Source organism: Symphalangus syndactylus, chromosome 1 (genome assembly GCF_028878055.3).
Source record: "Symphalangus syndactylus isolate Jambi chromosome 1, NHGRI_mSymSyn1-v2.1_pri, whole genome shotgun sequence".
Lineage (NCBI taxonomy): Eukaryota > Metazoa > Chordata > Mammalia > Primates > Hylobatidae > Symphalangus > Symphalangus syndactylus.
The window spans coordinates 112,268,251-112,286,852 of record NC_072423.2 but is presented as its reverse complement, the minus strand read 5'-3'; the positions used below and the strand labels follow the sequence as shown (position 1 = coordinate 112,286,852).

At 47.5% G+C, this 18,602-nt stretch overlaps 1 protein-coding gene across 2 annotated transcripts in view; it reads right to left on the bottom strand.

Moving 5' to 3' along the window:
- Positions 1-797: 797 nt before the first annotated feature.
- The window catches only part of IP6K2 (inositol hexakisphosphate kinase 2), a 31,730-nt gene continuing 13,925 nt past the window's right edge, over positions 798-18,602 (bottom strand). The window contains exons 3-7 of one of the 2 annotated variants that reach the window (XM_055277981.2): positions 8,242-8,573; positions 6,118-6,343; positions 4,432-4,607; positions 2,349-2,524; positions 798-1,568 (exon numbers count right to left, since the gene is read on the bottom strand). In XM_055277981.2, coding sequence (XP_055133956.2) covers positions 1,068-1,568; positions 2,349-2,524; positions 4,432-4,607; positions 6,118-6,343; positions 8,242-8,573 — 1,411 coding nt within the window. In that variant the 3' untranslated portion in view covers positions 798-1,067. The remainder of the gene's footprint in view (positions 1,569-2,348; positions 2,525-4,431; positions 4,608-6,117; positions 6,344-8,241; positions 8,574-18,602) is intronic. The other variant, XM_063610025.1, reaches the window with a different exon arrangement.

Here is an 18,602-nt window from a genome sequence, read left to right as displayed (position 1 = left end):
TTGCCTATTTTAAGGCCTAAAGTACATAGGCCTAGTGTGAGGTTCAGGTGAGGGGTAGAACTGCTAGAAACTGACATCCAGACCCTGCCTTCTCTGCACCAGGTCTGGCTCTGCAGTTCAAGACCTCTCTTGGCCCTTCCTCCTCCCAGAAGCCCTCCTGGGGCAGAGTAGAATCTCAGGGTCTGTGCTGTCTGGGACTGCCTGAAGAATGAGACTGGTGAAATTGCAATGGGGACCAGGGCTGGGCAAGAGTGGTGACAGGTGGTGTGGCCAAGAGGACCACCCTACCTACCCAAACGCCTTTTTATCGTACCCTCCATCACCTGGGCCCCTTTACAACACAGTCCATGGCTGCCAATGGACCAGACCCGAGGCTAGAGACCCTAGTATTGCTTCCAGGACATCTATCACAATAGTCAGCCAATTAGCTGCTGCCAGTGGCATAGGAGGGATTAAAAGCTGGACCCAAGGTTTGGATCACCTGCTATCTAACTGGCTTAAGCTGCATACGGCCCATGAGAAGACCTGTGTCAAGCGTCATGTGGTTTTTGGATAGAGGTGCTGAGATACTCAGCCAGCACAGACCCCGGAAGTATGTAACTTGGGGATCCTTTCTGGGTAACCTTCAGGGTGCTGGGTTGGAGACTGCACACCATGCCAAGAGGCTGTGCTGACTTTAGGATCTATGGGGTGGGGTGGCAGCCAGGAGAATACTGAGCCAGGGAGGTGGTCACAGCATGTGGTGAGGCTTGGGAGGGGGACTGCCTGCCCTTGGAAAGAATGACAGGAGCACTGGGTACAATAAACAAAAAGATTTGTATTAGAACATATACACTCAGGGAAGAAAGAGGTATCATCATCAAATGTGGAATGTTGAAGAAATAGTTAAAATAAATAAAGACTCCAAGCACAGCTGGGACTGGCTCAGGCTGGGGCTCACAGAGGCCACTGCACATCAGCTCCAGGCTACAGGAGCCACCACCTGGCCATACTGGCCTCCTCCCTGACGCAGCACAGCTGTGCCTGGGACACAGAGTGTCTCTCAAGTACTGGAGCAGCTAGCAAGCTCACTCCCCACTCTCCTCACTTATCTCTGTGACAATGTCTATCAGGCTCTGGAGCCCGAAGATATAGCCAGCATCCTGGCCCTCATGCACCACGGTGTCCTCGCCATACAGCCTGCAGGTGGTGTGTGCAAAGTCGATCATGCGCACATCTACAGAGCTGGCGCCGATGGGTTTGTAAGCATAGGCACCAGCAGACTCATCAGCTGATTCCTCTGACAGGTCCTCCAAATCCTCAGCATCTGAGTCCAGGACCACTTCGGGCCGCTCCTTGCCATCATAGATGACCAGCAGGGAGCTTGAGTAGAAGCGGTAGGACTCCTGTCGCTCCAACACTGCCTTGAGCTCAGTCAGCTTCTTGAGCACAGGGCCCAGGAGTTCACGGCGCAGGTACCGCCCATTGTGGAAGAACTGGAAAAGTGCCTCCTTGAAGCCCTGCACCGATAGCTTCCGTCCATGGTACTTGTTCATGAACATGAGCTGCCCACTGCCTGCTTGGTACACCTGTAGGAGAGAGACCAGCAAGTCAGGGGCTGAGGGCCATCTCAAAACCTGGACCCTGGGCGGGGGCGGGGTGGTGTGGTGGTGGCGGCGTGGTGTGGTGGTGGCGGCATGTGACAGCCCAGATCAGATAAAGTACACCAGTTGCACATGAGCCACTGTCCACTATACTCTCTGATCAGCCCCCACCTGGGATGCAGCCATCCAGCCTGGGTTTGGTCATTGTGCCCCAGCACCCCAACTCAACATCTGGGTCACTGGAAAGGACCTAACCCTTTTGCCTTCCTCCCTACTATCTACAGATTCTGGACTCAGCCAACCAGACCAATCTGAGAAAGAATCATGCAGGCATGCATGCTTTCTTTTTTAACCAAAAAGCAACAGACTCATGTAGGGTCAAATCTGGAATCTTTATTTTGAGACAGTCTCGCCGTCGCCCAGGCCAGAGTGCAATGGCGTGATCTCAGCTCACTATAACCTCTGCCTCCTGGGTTCAAGCTGTTTTCATGCCTCAGCCTCCCAAGTAGCTGGTATTAGAGCCGTGCACCACCACGCCCAGCCAATTTTTGTATTTTTAGTAGAGACGGGGTTTCGCCATGTTGCCTGGGCTGGTCTCAAACTCCTGACCTCAGGTGAGCCGCCCACCTTGACCTCCCAAAGTGCTGGGATTACAGGTGTGAGCCACTGCACCTGGCCTGGAATCTTTTGAGCAAACAGAACTATACCAGGGTGGGGAAGTGACAGCCACTGGATGCCCTAGCCAGCTCTAGCATCCCCCCTCACCTGCATGCCACACACACGCACACCAATGACTGCAGATGTGCTCTGCTGACATTTTCGGATCTGGTTGGCTGCCTTCTCCTCTGAAGCATCATCACCGTGTTGTCGTGTGCCCATCTTGAGGTCAAGGACACAAGGCACCTCGTAGCGGGAAGTCAGGTTTTCCAGTAAGATAAATTCTGAGTAGTTAAGAATAATACCCCCAAAAGGAAGTGCTACTGCATGGGTCCTTGGCACTCTCAAGGTACAGTGCCTAGATGCAGTGACCCAGAGAAGCCTGAACCCACAGGAGACTCCATTAGTCCTGCCATCCCCCACACAGGGAGTCCAGAGCTGACTAGAAAGCTAAGAGACACCTTTACTTCTTGTCAGGGAACTGGCGTGGAAGCAGCCTGCACCTGGACTCTACAGAGGCCTGGGCTCTTCCTGCCTGGGAGACACACACGCCATCTTCTGAACTCTTAGCTAAGTGTAGGACTAGGGTCCAAAAACAAAGCCCTCAATTACAAGTAGAACATCAAGAAAGTTCAGTAAATCCTGTAGCCTTAAATGTGAACTGGAAATATCGGTATAAACTCATGAAAATACTTTTCTCTTTAAACGTCTGCTTCCCAGCTGTGTGCACTAAAAAGGTCTAGAAACAATGACCAGAAATAATGAGTGTCTCTAGTGCACAGACCATTGTCTCACCATTTCCCATTCAAGCAATCAGTGCTCCCTAGAGCAGAAACTGGTAAACTATGGCCCAGTGCTTGCTGTTTATGGCCTATAAGCTAAGAATGGTTTTTACGTTTTTTTTTTTTTTTGAGACAGAGTCTCGCTGTGTCCCCCAGGTTGGAGTGCAGTAGCGCAATCTCAGCTCATTGCAAGCTCCGCCTCCTGGGTTCACGCCATTCTCCTGCCTCAGCCTCCTGAGTAGCTGGGACTACAGGCGCCCGCCAACACACCCAGCTAATTTTTTGTATTTTTAGTAGAAACGGGGTTTCACTGTGTTAGCCAAGATGATCTCGATCTCCTGACCTCGTGATCCGCCCGTCTCGGCCTCCCAAAGTGCTGGGATTACAGGCGTGAGCCACTGCACCCGGTGGTTTTTACATTTTTAAGAGACCAAAAAAATAGATAAAAAGCTAGGCGTGGTGGCTCACGCCTGTTATCCCAACATTTTGGGAGGCTGAGGCAGGAGGATCACTTGAGCCCAGGAGTTTGAGACTAGCCTGGGCAACACAGTGAGACCTTACCTTTACAAAGGGGAGGGGAGGGCGGGGAGGAAGAGGGCTGGGCGTGGTGGTTCATGCCAGTTATCCCAGCACTTTGGGAGGCCAAAGCAGGTGGATCACCTGAGGTCAGGAGTTTGGACCAGCCTGGCCAACATGGTGAAACCCTGTCTCCACTAAAAATACAAAAATAAGCCGGGCATGGTAGCGGATGCCTGTAATCCCAACTACTCGGGAGGCTGAGGCATGAGAATCGCTTGAACCTGGGAGACGGAGGTTGCAGTGAGCTGAGATCACACCACTGCACTCTAGCCTGGCGGACGAGCAAGACTCTGTCTCAAAAAAAAAAAAAAAAAAAAAAAAAAGAAAGAAAGAAAAGAAAAAAAAAAAAGAGAAAAGAAAAGAGAAAAGAAAAGAAAGATTTCTTTATGCATAGCTCATGTCCCAGTGGCAGTCTGGTGAACCAGGACTGAAAGGTCAGTCTCCTCACCCAAACACCCCAGCCCTTGGCAGGTGGGCAATGTTTTGAGACTTCTGAAGAGTCTGAAAACAGGGAGCAGCTCCTTGCCCTCTTCCTCTAGGTTACGTAGGCTAAAGCCCACCTGATGCAAGCTGGCCCCTTCATGAGGCACCCCTCACCTCCTAGAAACCCATTATACCCCACTCCTCATCTGCACTCCTAGGCCAGTAGCTGCCCTGAGGGAAGTGATTATTTGCCCATAATTATCATACAGGGTGTCCGGGAATAATCCAGGTAGGAGAAACTCAACCATGACTATAAAAACCCAACCTCTCTCTCCAAGCTCCAAGGGACTTCCTCATTTCCTCTCCTCTTACCCTCAAATGTGGAGATGCCCATGAACAAAGGATACTGTACTGGTTCCGATGCTTTGCATTCTCCTTCATTCTCTGTAACTGTTGCTGGTGACATTTCATGCTCCAAGGGTTATAGTGTTTAAGTTGGGAACTTATATTCCCCTTCTTCTCTACAGTGTAGTACAAGACTTCAGATTTCTTTAGCCACTCAAATTCTTCTTCTAACTTATGGCTATAAAGAGATAAGGACCAATAAATCAGTATGTCTTATCAGAATTCAGAAGGCCGGGCGTGGTGGCTCATGCCTGTAATCCCAGCACTTTGGGAGGCCGAGATGGGCAGATCACTTGAGGTCAGGAGTTGGAGACCAGCCTGGCCAACAGGGTGAAACCCTGTCTCTACTAAAAATACAAAAATTAGCCGGGCATGGTGGTGTGCTCAGGAGGCTGAGGCAGGAGAATCACTTGAACCTGGGAGGCAGAGGTTGCAGTGAACCAAGAAGATTGTGCCCGTGCACTTCAGAGCCTGGGCAACAGAACAAGCAAGACTCAAAAATAAATAAATAAATAAATAAATAAATAAATAAATAAATAAATAAATCAATCCAGGGTTAAAGCACAAAGAAACTTTCTTTTTTTTTTTTTCTTTTTTTGAGATGGAGTTTCACTCTTATTGCCCAGGCTGGAGCGCAATGGTGTGATCTCGGCTCACTGCAACCTACGCCTCCTGGTTCTAGAGATTCTCCTGTCTCAGCTGGGACTACAGGCACATGCTACCACACCAGGCTAATTTTTGTATTTTTAGTAGAGACAGGGTTTCATCATATTGGTCAGGCTGATCTCGAACTCCTGACCTCAGGTGATCCGCCCGCCTTGGCATCCCGAAGTGCTGGGATTACAGGCATGAGCCACTGTACCCGGCCAGAAACTTTCTAGAGTAATGAAAAGTGACTTCTTGATGTGATGGTGGCTTACTGTGTAAACATTTGCCAAAACTCTCTGAACACCCCAAATGGGTGCATTTTACCACATGTATGCCTCAAGAAAGTTGATTTTAGAAAATAAAATTAAGGGACCAGCCAACCACTATTTTCTACAGCAAAAAGAACCTAAGATCCAAGATCAGCCCCTGCTCCCCAGCCCCGTATGTGGAGAGACTTCACTGCCCTCTTCTAGGCAGTGGTACCACCTAGCCTCCAGTACAACCAGGTTCCCCTGACTCCAAAAGCTGGCAACTGGGAAAATAGGAACTGAAATTCCATGGGACTAAGTCAATCTACTTAGCTACATTACATGTACTTAATTTATATATACTATTTATATTTTCACAAGCTTTGCCAAGGTGCAGGAGTAGGATGGCCCTGCTTAGGGGGATCGCTGAGTTTCAGGGATGCCCAACTGCCCATTTTGTTCCCCACCACTGATGAACAACCTGAGGTAAAAGGATGGCTCCTCTCTTGGTCACTGCTACATCTCTAGAACACAGCCTAGCACAGAGCAGTCAAGGAAGAATGAGTGAATCTCTTACAGCTGCCAGTGCAGCTGTTTACCCAAACTGGCATGATCTAACCAGAGTCAATTAAACAAAGAGAGGCTGAGCATGCCATGTGGGAACTGGCCACTAAATGACAAGGTACCTACTAAATCCACTTCAGTCCTTAGCTCCAGGGAACTGGGCTGTAACCAAAACCCCCAACACTTCCCCTCCCACATAGCCCAGAGTTGCCCTCTGTCTACACTCACCTCTTCATTTTCTCCTCTTTACGGTGCTGACGCACCCAGTCCTTAGGGGTCTTTTCTGTTTCTAAGACATGATGTTTTTTGTTTGTTGTCCACCTTAGGAGCTTACTTTTTGGTTCACAGTCTGAATTATCTACAATGTCCACAATTCCATGGTCCCCTTTCAATGGATATGCTATTAGACACAAGTTCCTGTCTTCATCTTCTTCAAAGCGCACAGATACCACACCTGGAAGGGGGTGAGGAGCAGAAAGAACTTTTAATTTAGCAGGAAGAAGCGTTGTAAGTAACATGATTGTAACATTTGTTTTTTTCTTACCCAGTTCCTTAGTCTCTATGTTGCCAGAGGCCCCAAACTCATCTGCAAACTTAACAAATATCAAAACAGCTAGAAAAGATGACACCATACAAGACAAGCAATTAGGGAGCAAACATGGCCGAGAGTCTTCCTCTGTGATGTACTCAACGAGGCAAGAGCCAAAGAATTACAAGACACATTTTTCCATCATTGAAAATGTTTATTAATTTTTATGTAATTCTTCTAATCCTAAAAGACTGAAAACATTGCTCTTTATAGTTTGTGGGCATTTTGAATGCCCTAAACAGAAACTCCAACAGCCTCATGGCTTGCTTTAAAGCAGAGCCTGAATACAGGGGAACACAGGTTTGCCTGAGGGTTAAGAAGCATCCAAGAATAAGGGAAGACTGGGTAAGCAAAGCAAAATAAAGGGGCAAACAAAACAAACCACACAGCACAAGACACCTAGCAAAGGCTTCCCACAGTGCCCCCACGCGGGTAGGCACCCAGGCCTTTTGTTCTTATATGTTTTTATTGGTCTTTGCAGTCTCATGTCACAAAATAACAAAATGAACACAAGGCAGATAGAGCTGGTTGGGGAGCACAGACATGTGGTGGCCTTGAAAGCAGCTTTTCCCCTTAAGTCTCTAGAACCTGCCATGAGTAATTAGACAGTCTTTGAGGATGGGGCTGTCAGGTGGGGGCGTTTCAGCAGGTGCCGACGAGCGCCTTACAAACGACTGGCTGAACACCTTTCCTCCCAGGCCTCTCTGCCCCAGCATCACTCAATCTGCTCAGTCCTCGACTGCTGCAGGGGAATGCGTGCTCAGAGAGAGATGACACTTCTGAGGTGGCCCCCAGCTCTGGGTGCAGAGGAGCCAGGGTGGGGGATTCAGGCCACACTTCCCTGTGGCCACAGGGGAAAGGACCGGGGAAAAAATGGGGCAGGGACGGCCAGCTAACAAGGGGCCTTTGGCTTTGTCCTGGAAAAAAACAACAGAGAAGGACCAAGTGAGGGCCCCCAACTCCCCCATCCCCACCACAATACACATGCATATTCAGAGTACAGAGAAAGGCACCCAGTACATTCTGTCCTTAAAGACAATGTTTCAACAGTCCTAAAAGAACCTAAGTTGTTCTAGAGTCCTTTATGTAACCAGGTAATGCACATTTAAAATTAATTTCTTTAATGGATTCTTACTTGATTTACAAAAGACTCCCCCACTCCCCAACAAAGACCCCACCATGCTGGTGGCTGCTGATGTCCCCTATAAAATACATTATAAAAAGAAATAAAAAATTATCATATGTGAATCGAAGGGTTGCTTTCATATAGCAATTCTGGAGACATTCTATAACAGCAAAGGGCTTGGGCTAATCAGCACAGGCCTCCCACTCCTGCATTCCATCTGACTCAACCCTGCTCCCCAGCCTACCTAATCACCCGGGCTTCTGGTTTCCTGGAGGACAAAAAGCAGGCGGCAAGTATTCTGGGTAAAATCCTCCCAAAGTCTTCCCCCACCGTCCCCCCAATGGGGGACTATGGGTTACTGTGATCAAGAGACACCTGAACATAAAACACAACTACACTTCTACCAAAATCAAACTCAAATCCACAAAACAAAACAGAATTGAGCAATCTTACCAGGGCTTGAAAACTGAGGGTGTGAGATGCTGGGCTGAGGGCCAGGAGGAGAAGGAGGAGAGGGAGGGAAAGCACAGAGTGGGAGGGAGTGAGGGCTCCAGGGATGGCTGCCAGGGCCTTCCATGGCCACGATCTCTCACATCTCGTCGCCAGTGTGGCAACCCCTCCAGCAGCTGGGACTTACCTTTGTACTGGGGAGTGAATTTGCGCATCTCAGCAGGGAGGGTCTCGTAGAACTGATGTTCCCTTGGGACCAGGGGCTTGCACAGGGTTGTCTCATTGAAGCGGAGCACGCACGAGTGCCCCCCGACCTGGTGGACAAAGGGCTCCAGAAGGACGCCTTTGGCGCGGGGCTCCACATCCATGGCCCTGAAGGCTGGGCTCATCCTCCGGGCGCAGATGGCGGGGAGATGGGGGAGGCAGCGGAGTCCAGCGGCCAGTACGTCTTCCGTCTGTTGTTTGTCTGTGTGTCCCTCTCGTCTTGGCTCCTTGGCTTGTTCTGGCCAGGACACTCTGCTGGAAGCAAACACAATGATGACATGGGGGTTCGAAGTAGCGTGGGAAGTGCCTTAGAGCTGCTCACTCTGCTCCTTCAGCAGAAAGAGAAAGACTAACAGTCTGAGCTCTTGCGGGACTCCGCCCATGCCACCCACCTTGGCCCCGCCTTCTCCGGCAGAAAAACAAAAACACTATGAGCTCATGGGGCGGGGTTAGATGCAGACAGGCAGGGAATGGGTTCCAGGGGCCCTAAAAAGGCAGAGGTCCCACTGCGGTGTTAGAAAGCCACTACCGCAGGCAAAACTGATGCCATGGTGAGATGAAATCACAATTTCAAGCCTAATATTTGGATTAAATCTTACCATTTTTTAATAAGAGTGTCAAGCTTTAAGTGGATGATGCCCAGGTCTCCCATTAATTATATATATATATATTTCTTTTTTCTTTTTTTTTTGAGATGGAGTCTCACTCTATCGCCAGGCGGGAGTGCAGTGGCACAATCTCGACTCACTGCAACCTCCACCTCTCAGGGTTCAAGCCATTCTCCTGCCTCAGCCTCCCGAGTAGCTGGGATTACAGGTGCACACCACCAAGCCCAGCTAATTTTTGTATTTTTAGTAGAGACGGGGTTTCACCATGTTGGCTGGTATGGTCTTGATCTCTTGACCTCGTGATCTGCCCGCCTCGGTCTCCCAAAGTGCTGGGATTACAGGCTGAGCGACCGCACCCAGCCCCATTAATTATATTGTTATAAAATGCATTTAAATATAGGGAAAACCTGCTCACTCATTATCTAGTAAGACTCATTATTTACTTGTCCAGGTTGTCTACCCACACTGCTCCTGCCCAAGGCCAAAGACAAGCCCCATTAACATTAGCAATGGAACTTGGGTCCAGCTTTAATGATTAATATCTATATCTAAAAACAACTGATCAAGGCTGGTTAACTCCATTTAAAAAGATACACAGTGTTCTAGGTCACTATTTTTATCAGTTCTATCCTGATCACCAAAAGCTGGTACACACCTTTAAACCAAAGTTATGCTCTTGGGGCAATCAGGGCTCGCATCCACTCACTCAGCCACGCACTGGATGCCGCATCAACGAAGCACATCTCTGTATGCACCCTGTTAGCCGGTTCAGGCCATGTCACACTCATTCTCTGTTTTGTCTAATTTACAAATTAGGCAGTCTCTACTAGCATTACTTACGAGGCTTGAGTTACATTTCAGTATCTGTACAGGGATTTTACTGGGAACTCCTTCAGTTCCCATGACTCCAACTGAGAGAGGAGTGAGGATGGATCTGGAGGAGATGTGCCCTCTGTCCTCTAATGTGGGGAAAGCACCTATTATGTATCAGGCTCATGACAGGAATTTCTTATGTCATTTGGTCCTCATGACACTTTCTTTGAGGTAAACACTACTCTCCCTATTGCAAACAATGAAGGCGATTAGAGATGGTTAGGAAATTCACCCAGGACCAAAGACAATAAGCCATTTCTCCCAAGTGAACCCCACACAGCTGCCTCTAGGGCACATGATATCTGGCACTGCCCAGGTTAATTTTTCCTTTTTTTTTTTTTTTTTTTGAGATGGAGTCTCGCTCTGTCACCCAGACTGGAGTGCAGTGGCGAGATCTCGGCTCACTGCAAGCTCCGCCTCCCAGGTTCATGCCATTCTCCTGCCTCAGCCTCCAGAGTAGCTGGGACTACAGGCTCCTGCCACCACGCCCGGCTAATTTTTTGTATTTTTAGTAGAGATGGGGTTTCACCATGTTAGCCAGGACGGTCTTGATCTCCTGACCTCGTGATCCGCCCACCTCGGCCTCCCAAAGTGCTGGATTACAGGCATGAGCCACCACGCCCGGCCAGTTGTTTTTTTGTTTTGTTTTTTTTTGAGATGGAGTCTTGCTCTGTCGCCCAGGCTGAAGTGTGATCTTGGTTCACTGCAACCTCTGCCTCCCAGTCTCATGCGATTCTCCTGCCGCAGCCTCCCAAGTAGCTGGGACTACAGGCGCCCACCATGCCTGGCTATTTTTTTTTTTTTTTTTTTTTTTTTAGTAGAGGGTTTCACCATGTTGGCCAGACTGGTCTCAAACTCCTAACCTCAGGTGATCTGCCCACTCTGGCCTCCTAAAGTGCTGGGATTACGGATGTGAGCTACTGTACTTGGCCAATTTTTAATTTTTTCTTAAAGTAAACAGGGTCTCACTCTGTCGCCCAGGCTGGAGTGCAATGACACGATCATAGCTCACAACACCCTCAAACTCGTGGGCTCAAGGGATCTGCCTGTCTCAGCCTCCCAAGCAGCTAGGACTACAGGCGCATGCCACCACGCCTAGCTAATATTTTCTATTTATAAAGCAGCCTCTTTTAAAGAGTTTAAACTGGTGTCAATCTCTTCCTTTCAGAGAGTACCCGACTATGGGCCTCAACTGAACTCAATGGCTAGGAATCAGTAAGTTTTCCCATATGCAAAGAGCAGAGAATCTAAACCTAAGGTTCTGATTGCTTGGCACTACCTTCTCATCACCACAAAAGCCTCCAGGAAGGCACGTATTGAGAAGAGTCCAGAAACTCAACACAGGCAATGGGACTGTAAATATGAGTATATTCTAACCATTCCAGGCTCTATCCAGAAGACGGAGCTCTGAGAAGTCTGGCCACACAAGCCTTTTCTCTAGGTCTATGCAGACTGGTTGACACTAGTCTACTTTTGAAAAGACCTTTTGAATAAGAGTAATACCAAAAGAAGCTACTGATTTATGGTCTGCTGGCCAGTACTAAAGCACATGTCAGGTACCATAATTATGAATTGTTAAAGCACAAGATGCTCCTCATGGGCCAGGCTTTAGAAACACAATCCAGGCCAGGTATGGTGGCTCATGCCTATAATCCTAGCACTTTGGGAGACCAAGGCAGGAGATCACTTGAGACTAGGAGTTGACAACATAGTAAGCCCCATCTCTACAATTTTTTTGTTTTTTAATTGAGACGGAGTCTTGCTCTGTTGCCCAGGATGGAGTGCAGTGGCGCGATCTTGGCTCACTGCAACCTCTGCCGCTCAGGTACAAGCGATTCTCGTGCCTCACCCTCCCGAGAAGCTGGGACTATAGGCGCATGCCACCATGCCTGGCTAATTTTTTTGTATTTTTAGTAGAGATGGGGTTTCGCCATGTTGGCCAGGCTGGTCTCGAAATCCTGACCTCAAGTGATCTGCCCACCTTGGCCTCCCAAAGTGCTGGGATTATAGGCGTGAGCCACCATGCCCGGCCCAAAATTTTTTAAAAACTCAGCTAGGTGTAGTGGTGCATGCCTGGAGTCCCAGCTATTCAGGAGGCTGAAACAAGAGGATCACTTGAGCCCAGGACATTGAGGCTGCAGTGAGCTACAACTGAGCCACTGCACTCCAGACTGGGTGACAGAGTAAGACCCTGTCTTTTGCTATCACAGCAATGCTAACAACAATGCAAATCCCTTATCAACTCTGCTCAGGATTTCTTAAATGTACTCAGTTACGTAGAAAAATAACTCTGTGTAGGTATGTCTTACCCATCCCCACCTACAATGAAAATAAACAAAAACAGTCCTTCATGGCATCTCTAGTGTGTGGCTCAAGAGCATAGCTGGGGCCGGGCGTGGTGGCTCACACCTATAATCCCAGCACTCTGGGAGGCTGAAGCAGGTGGGATCACTTGAGGTCCAGAGTTCGAGACCAGCCTGACCAACATAGAGAAACCCTGTCTCTACTAAAAATACAAAATCAGCCGGGTGTGGTGGCGCATGCCTGTAATTCCAGCTACTTGGGGGGCTGAGGCGGGAGAATCACTTGAATCTGGGAGGCAGAGGTTACAGTGAGCCACTGCACTCCAGCCTGGGCAACAAGAGCAAAACTCCGTCTCAAAAAAAAAACAAACAAAAAAACATAGCTGGAGGCCAAAAGGCCCAGTGAAGGTCTCCAACTCCTCTTCCCCAGAGTGTTAATTAGCTGCTGGGCATGATGTGCCACCTTATCATCCTTCCTCTTGCATCCATCTCTGGCGGTCCCTAGGATGCTGCTCTTGGGAAAATCCTCATCATTTTGGGTAGAAAGATAGGAAAAATCAGGCTCATCCTTGCCTGAGCCAAGTCTGATAAGAAACTTCCAAATGTGAGGCAGAATTAGGGAAACAATTGACCATCCTGTAGTGAGGTGGAGCCACATTTTAGTACCAGTTCTGCCACTCAATTGCGTGGAGAAAGACTCCAAGTCCGTGGCTCCCTTTGGGTTCATTTTACGGTCTGTAAAATGGGAAAAGAGAGGCTTAGAGTAGATCTCTACTCTGTGGGTTATGTAAGCAAGTTAGTGAGTGGTAACTAGTAGTTTTTTAAAAAAAATCTAACAGAATACAACAAAATATGGCTGGGCACAGTGGCTCACTCCTTGTAATCCTAGCACTTTGGGAGGCCAAGATGGGAGGATTGCTTGAGTTCAGGAATTCGAGACTAGCCTGGGCAATGCAGTGAGACCTCATCTCTATAAAATAATAATAATAAACAAAATATCAATGCATTGCACATAATAAGGTAAATCTTGCTTTTTGATCCTTTTGTTTCAATTATGTTCAATCTCTCAATATGAACATAAGTATGGTTTCATTGTAAAACATACTTCTCACATTTGGAGTTGCAAAGAAGTGGCACTTCTAGGGTCCCTCACAGCCCCTATCTCTGCAAGGAAATGAAGGATCAATTTTCCAAAGATTACAAAGCAAATCAGCTTCCTCCCTAGGAGCCTCAACTACACCAGAAGAAAGAAAAGCCCCAAAACACCAATCTCCATGTCACCTGTTTCTCTCTCTCTCTCTTTTTGAGCAGTGTGATCGCTAAGGTCTAAAGCTGTTTCCCTGGAAGGCTGGAAAATTAACGGTTACGATAAAGCCCATGCGATGTGTGGGCCCAGTACCTAGAAAGACAGGAAATAACTGCAAAATACTGGCTTCAGATTTAGCATCTATTTTAGCTTTCCACATTGCTTCACATTTGCCCATGAAACTATGAACAGGTAAGAAACACAGAACATCCATCCTAGCACAGCATACAGTTTTCCCACTCAGTCCATCCCCCAAATCTATCAAATTGGTTTAAGGATCTGTTGGAAACAATGCCTTAATATTCTTAACTTTTAAAGTAATGCAAATCAAAATGGCTATGACTCATGAAAGCCCCTGGGTCCTTAGTTCACTCATCCAGAATTTAGTTAAAGAGGCTACAAAATGGGATCCAGTGGGGCTACTTACTTCAAGAAAAGCCTCAGGGTCAGGCAGTCACAGAGGGGTGGCGTAAGGCACACTATACTGATGGTGGAAAAACAACCCTTACCACCCATACCTCCTCCCTGTGTGTCCCAGAGCCACCACCCAGCATCCGCCTGGTACACATTCATATACAAGCCAAGGTTAATTATGCAATGCCTCATACATTGCTGGTAGCAATGCAAAGCCACTTTGGAAAAGTCTGGCAGTTTCTTATAAAGTTAAACATATACTTATTATATACATAGCAATCCCACTCCTAGGTGTTTAAGAGGAATGACAACGTGGCTGGGTGCAGTGGCTCACGACTGTAGTCCTGGCACTTTGGATGGCCGAGGCGGGTGGATTACTTGAGGTCAGGAGTTTGAAACCAGCCTGGCCAACATGGTGAAACCCCATCTCTACTAACAATACAAAAATTACAGGCCACTGCACCTGGCCTGTAAGTATATATTATTTTAATAATCAGAAAAAATTATGCTGGCCAGGAGTGGTGGCTCACGCCTGTAGTCCTAGCACCCTGGGAGGCCGAGGTGGGCGGATTGCCTGAGCTCAGAAGTTCGAGACCAGCCTGAGCAACACGGTGAAACCCCATCTCTACTAAAATACAAAAAATTAGCCAGGCGTGGTGACATGCGCCTGTAATCCCAGCTACTCAGAAAGCTGAGGCAGAAGAGTTGCTTGAACCCAGGAGGCGGAGGTTGCTGTGAGCTGAGATCATGCCGCTTCACTCCAGCCTGGTGACAGATTGAGACTCCATCTCAAAAAAAAAAGGCTAGGCACAGTGGCTCACGCCTGTAATCCCAGCACTTTGGGAGGCCAAGGTGGGCAGATCACCAGAGGTCAGGAGTTCGAGACCAGCCTGGCCAACATGGCGAAACCCTGTCTCTACTAAAAATACAAAAAGTAGCTGGGCGTGGTGGCAGGTGCCTGTAATCCCAGCTACTCGGGAGGCTGAGGCAGGAGAATCGCTTGAACCCGGGAGGCGGAGGTTGCAGTGAGCCAAGATCATGCCATTGCACTCCAGCCTGGGTGACAAGAGCAAGACTCCGTCTCAAAAAAAAAAAAAAAAAAAATTACACTTAAAAAGATCCTGCTGGGTGTGGTGACTCATACCTATAATTCCAGCACTTTGGGAGGCCGAGGCAGGCGATCACTTGAGGTCAGGGGTTCGAGACTAGCCTGGCCAACATGGTGAAACCCCATCTCTACTAATAATACAAAAAATTAGCTAGGCGTGGTGGCAGGCGCCTGTAGTCCCACCTACTTGGGAGGCTGAGGCACAAGAATCGCTTGAGCATGGGAGGCGGAGGTTGCAGTGAGCTGAGATCGCACCACTGTACTCCAGCCTGGGCAACAGAGTGAGACTTTGTCTAAAAAAATAAATAAAAATAAATCCTACTTACTGTCCAATAGTTTCTACATACAAACTCACTGGGTGAAATTTCCTTTTGCATCCATTCTATTTGGGCTCATCTGCCTCACTTTGAGTATCTTGAATCACTCATGCTAAGGTCAGCCTGGACCTCTACTAAAATAAATAAATTTTTAAAAAATGAGCTGGGCATGGTGGTGGACAACTGTAATCCCAGCTACTCGGGAGGCTGAGGCAGAAGAATTGCTTGAACCCAGGAGACAGAGGTTGCAGTGAACCAAGATTGTGCCACTGCACTCCAGCCTGGGCAAAAGGGCAAGACTCCATCTCAAAAAAAAATAAAATAAAGCATCCATAGAGGAAAATGTGGTCCAATTATACTGGCTTCCTTATTTCTCAAATATGCCTGATACACACGTACCTCAGGGCCTTTGTACTTGCTATTCCCTTTGCTTGATATGTTCTTCCCCCAGATATCCCCCTTGGCTCACTCTCTCAACCTCCTTCAGCCCTTTGTGCAAATGTCACCCCCCGCCTTTTTTTTTTTGAGATAGAGTCTTGCTCTGTTGCCCAGGCTAAAGTGCAGTGGCGTAATCACGGCTCACTGCAGCCTCAAACTCCTGGGCTCAAGTGATCCTCTCACCTCAGCCTCCTGAGTAGCTCTGACTACAGGCGTGCACCACCACAGCCAGCTAAGCAAATGTCATCTCCTTAATGGGATCTTCAGCCACTCTATCTAAAAGTGAGTGCCACTCCCTGGGGCACCCCTGCTTTATTTTCTCCTCAGTACTTATCACCATCTAACATACTCTACATTTCTTACTTGTCTGGTTAATTGTCTCCTCCCACCCAATTTCCACTTGAAAACAAGTTCCATAACGTCAGATTTTTGACTGCAGTGTTCACTGCTGAATCTCCAGGATCTAAAAGAGCACCAGCATAAAGTAGGCACTCCACAAAATGTGCCTCAAATCACTATTGTGTCATGAATACCTAACGCATACAGATCAGCAGAGAACTCATAAGGCACCCACTGCAATCATCATCCAAATCCACACCAATCTTATGGTGAGTACAATTATTAATATGTGGCCTGCTGCACACTTTACAAAATGCATTCCAAGCACTGGCTAATATTAGTTTATTTTGCATTTATTATTTTCCACCTTATAAGTCTTCTTTAACTCGGGAGTATAAATTAAGGACCCACACCTGAACATTCACCTGAGACCTGCTGGTGTAGAAACATTTCATGTCAGACAAAACCCAAGTTCTTAATGTAACGACAACTAACCTTTTGGAAAATTCTCTCTTGTAGAAAAATCAGGTGAGAAAAGACTAGTTAATGAAGAATAAACTTTCAAAATGTGGCTACAAGAAGATTTCAATTCTATCATAGTTTAAAACAAATATATTAACCAGCATTCAAATATTCTGTGTTGATACTGAGGTCATATCCCAAAGACCCAAGGTTTTCAGGTTGCTAAATCATCACTAAAAAATAATTATCTCAGCCAGGCACGGTGGCTCACACCTGTAATCTCAGCACTTTGGGAGGCCAAGGCGGGTGGATCACGAGGTCAGGAGATCAAGACCATCCTAGCTAACATGGTGAAACCCCATCTCTACTAAAAAAAAAAAAAAAAAAAATTAGCCAGGCATAGTGGCAGGCGCCTACAGTCCCAGCAACTCAGGAGGCTGAGGCAGGAGAATGGCGTGAACCCGGGAAGCAGAGCTTGCAGTGAGCCAAGATTGCACCACTGCACTCCAGCCTGGGAGACAGAGCTAGACTCTGTCTCAAAAAACAAAACAAAACAAAAATATCTCTTGCTAACCATGGAGATGAGGAAATAAATATAAAAATATTTTTTAAAATAAAAACTATCAGCCAGGAGCAGTGGCTCACGCCTGTAATCCCAGCACCTTGGGAGGCCGAGGCAGGCAGATCACTTGAGGCCAGGAGTTTGAGACCAGCCTGGCCAACGTGGTGAAACCCCATCTCTACTAAAAAATACAAAAATTAGCCAGGCATGGTGGCACATGCCTGTGATCCCAGCTACTTGGGAGGCTGAGGCAGGAGAACTGCTTGAACCCAGGAGGCGGAGGCTGCAGTGACCGCAGATTGCGCCACTGCACTCTAGCCTGGCAACAGAGCGAGACTCCATCTAAAAAAAAAAAAAAAAAAAAAAAGAAGAAAAGAAAAAAACAAACAATAAAAAACTAAAAAGTATTTTTAGTAAAATAAAGCCAGGAAGGAAACAGTCAATGTCTGACTCTGAAAGGATGTCTTGTGGGAAACACCAAATTGACCTGTTGGGGTACATGGCATCAAACTACCATCAACCTCAGGAAAACTCCATAAAAATCAAGTCCACTGCTTCATAAAATCAGGACATCTATCATCCTTGATGATGAACACATTCACCTCCACATCCAGTAATAGGAGATGAATGAAACAAAAATATTTTTTTCATTCAATTGTATGACGGACTATTAGGATGGCATAAAGAGCTTTCTTACCAATTTTATATTTTTTAACCAGGAGAAAATGCTTATGATATACATTTTTTTTTTTTTTTTGAGACAGGGTCTCCATTGTTGAGGCTGCAGTGCAGTGGCGTAATCTCAGCTCACCACAGCCTTGTCCACCCAGGCTCAAGTGATCCTCCCACCTCAGCTTCCCAAGTAGCTGGGACAGCTATAGGCATACGCCACCACATCTGGCTAATTTTTGTATTTCTGTGTAGAGACGGGGTTTTGCTATGTTGCTCAGGCTGGTCTTGAACTCTTGAGCTCAAGTGATCCTCCTGCCTTGGCCTCCCAAAGTGCTGGGATTAGAGGCGTGTGCCACCGCACCAGGCCGTTTATGATACACTTTTTTTTTTCTCTGAGACAGAGTCTTGCTCTGTTGCCCAGGCTAGAGTGCATGATCTCACCTCACGGCAACCTCTGCCTCCCGGGTTCAAGCGATTCTCATGCCTCAGCCTCCCGAGTAGCTGAGATTACAAGCACGCACCACTGTGCCTGGCTAATTTTTCTAATTTTTTTTTTTGAGACGGAGTCTCACTCTGTTGCACAGGCGGGAGTGCAGTGGTGTATTCTCGGCTCACTACAAGCTCCACCTCCCTGATTCATGCCATTCTCCTGCCTCAGCCTCCCGAGTAGCTGGGTCTACAGGCATCTGCCACCACACCCAGCTAATTTTTTGTATTTTTTTTAGTAGAGATGCGGTTTCACCGTGTTGGCCAGGATGGTCTCGATCTCCCAACCCATGATCTGCTGCCTCGGCCTCCCAAAGTGCTGGGATTACAGGCGTGACCCACTCCGCCCGGCCTAACTTGTATTTTTTAGTAGAGACTGGGTTCAGTGTGTTGGTC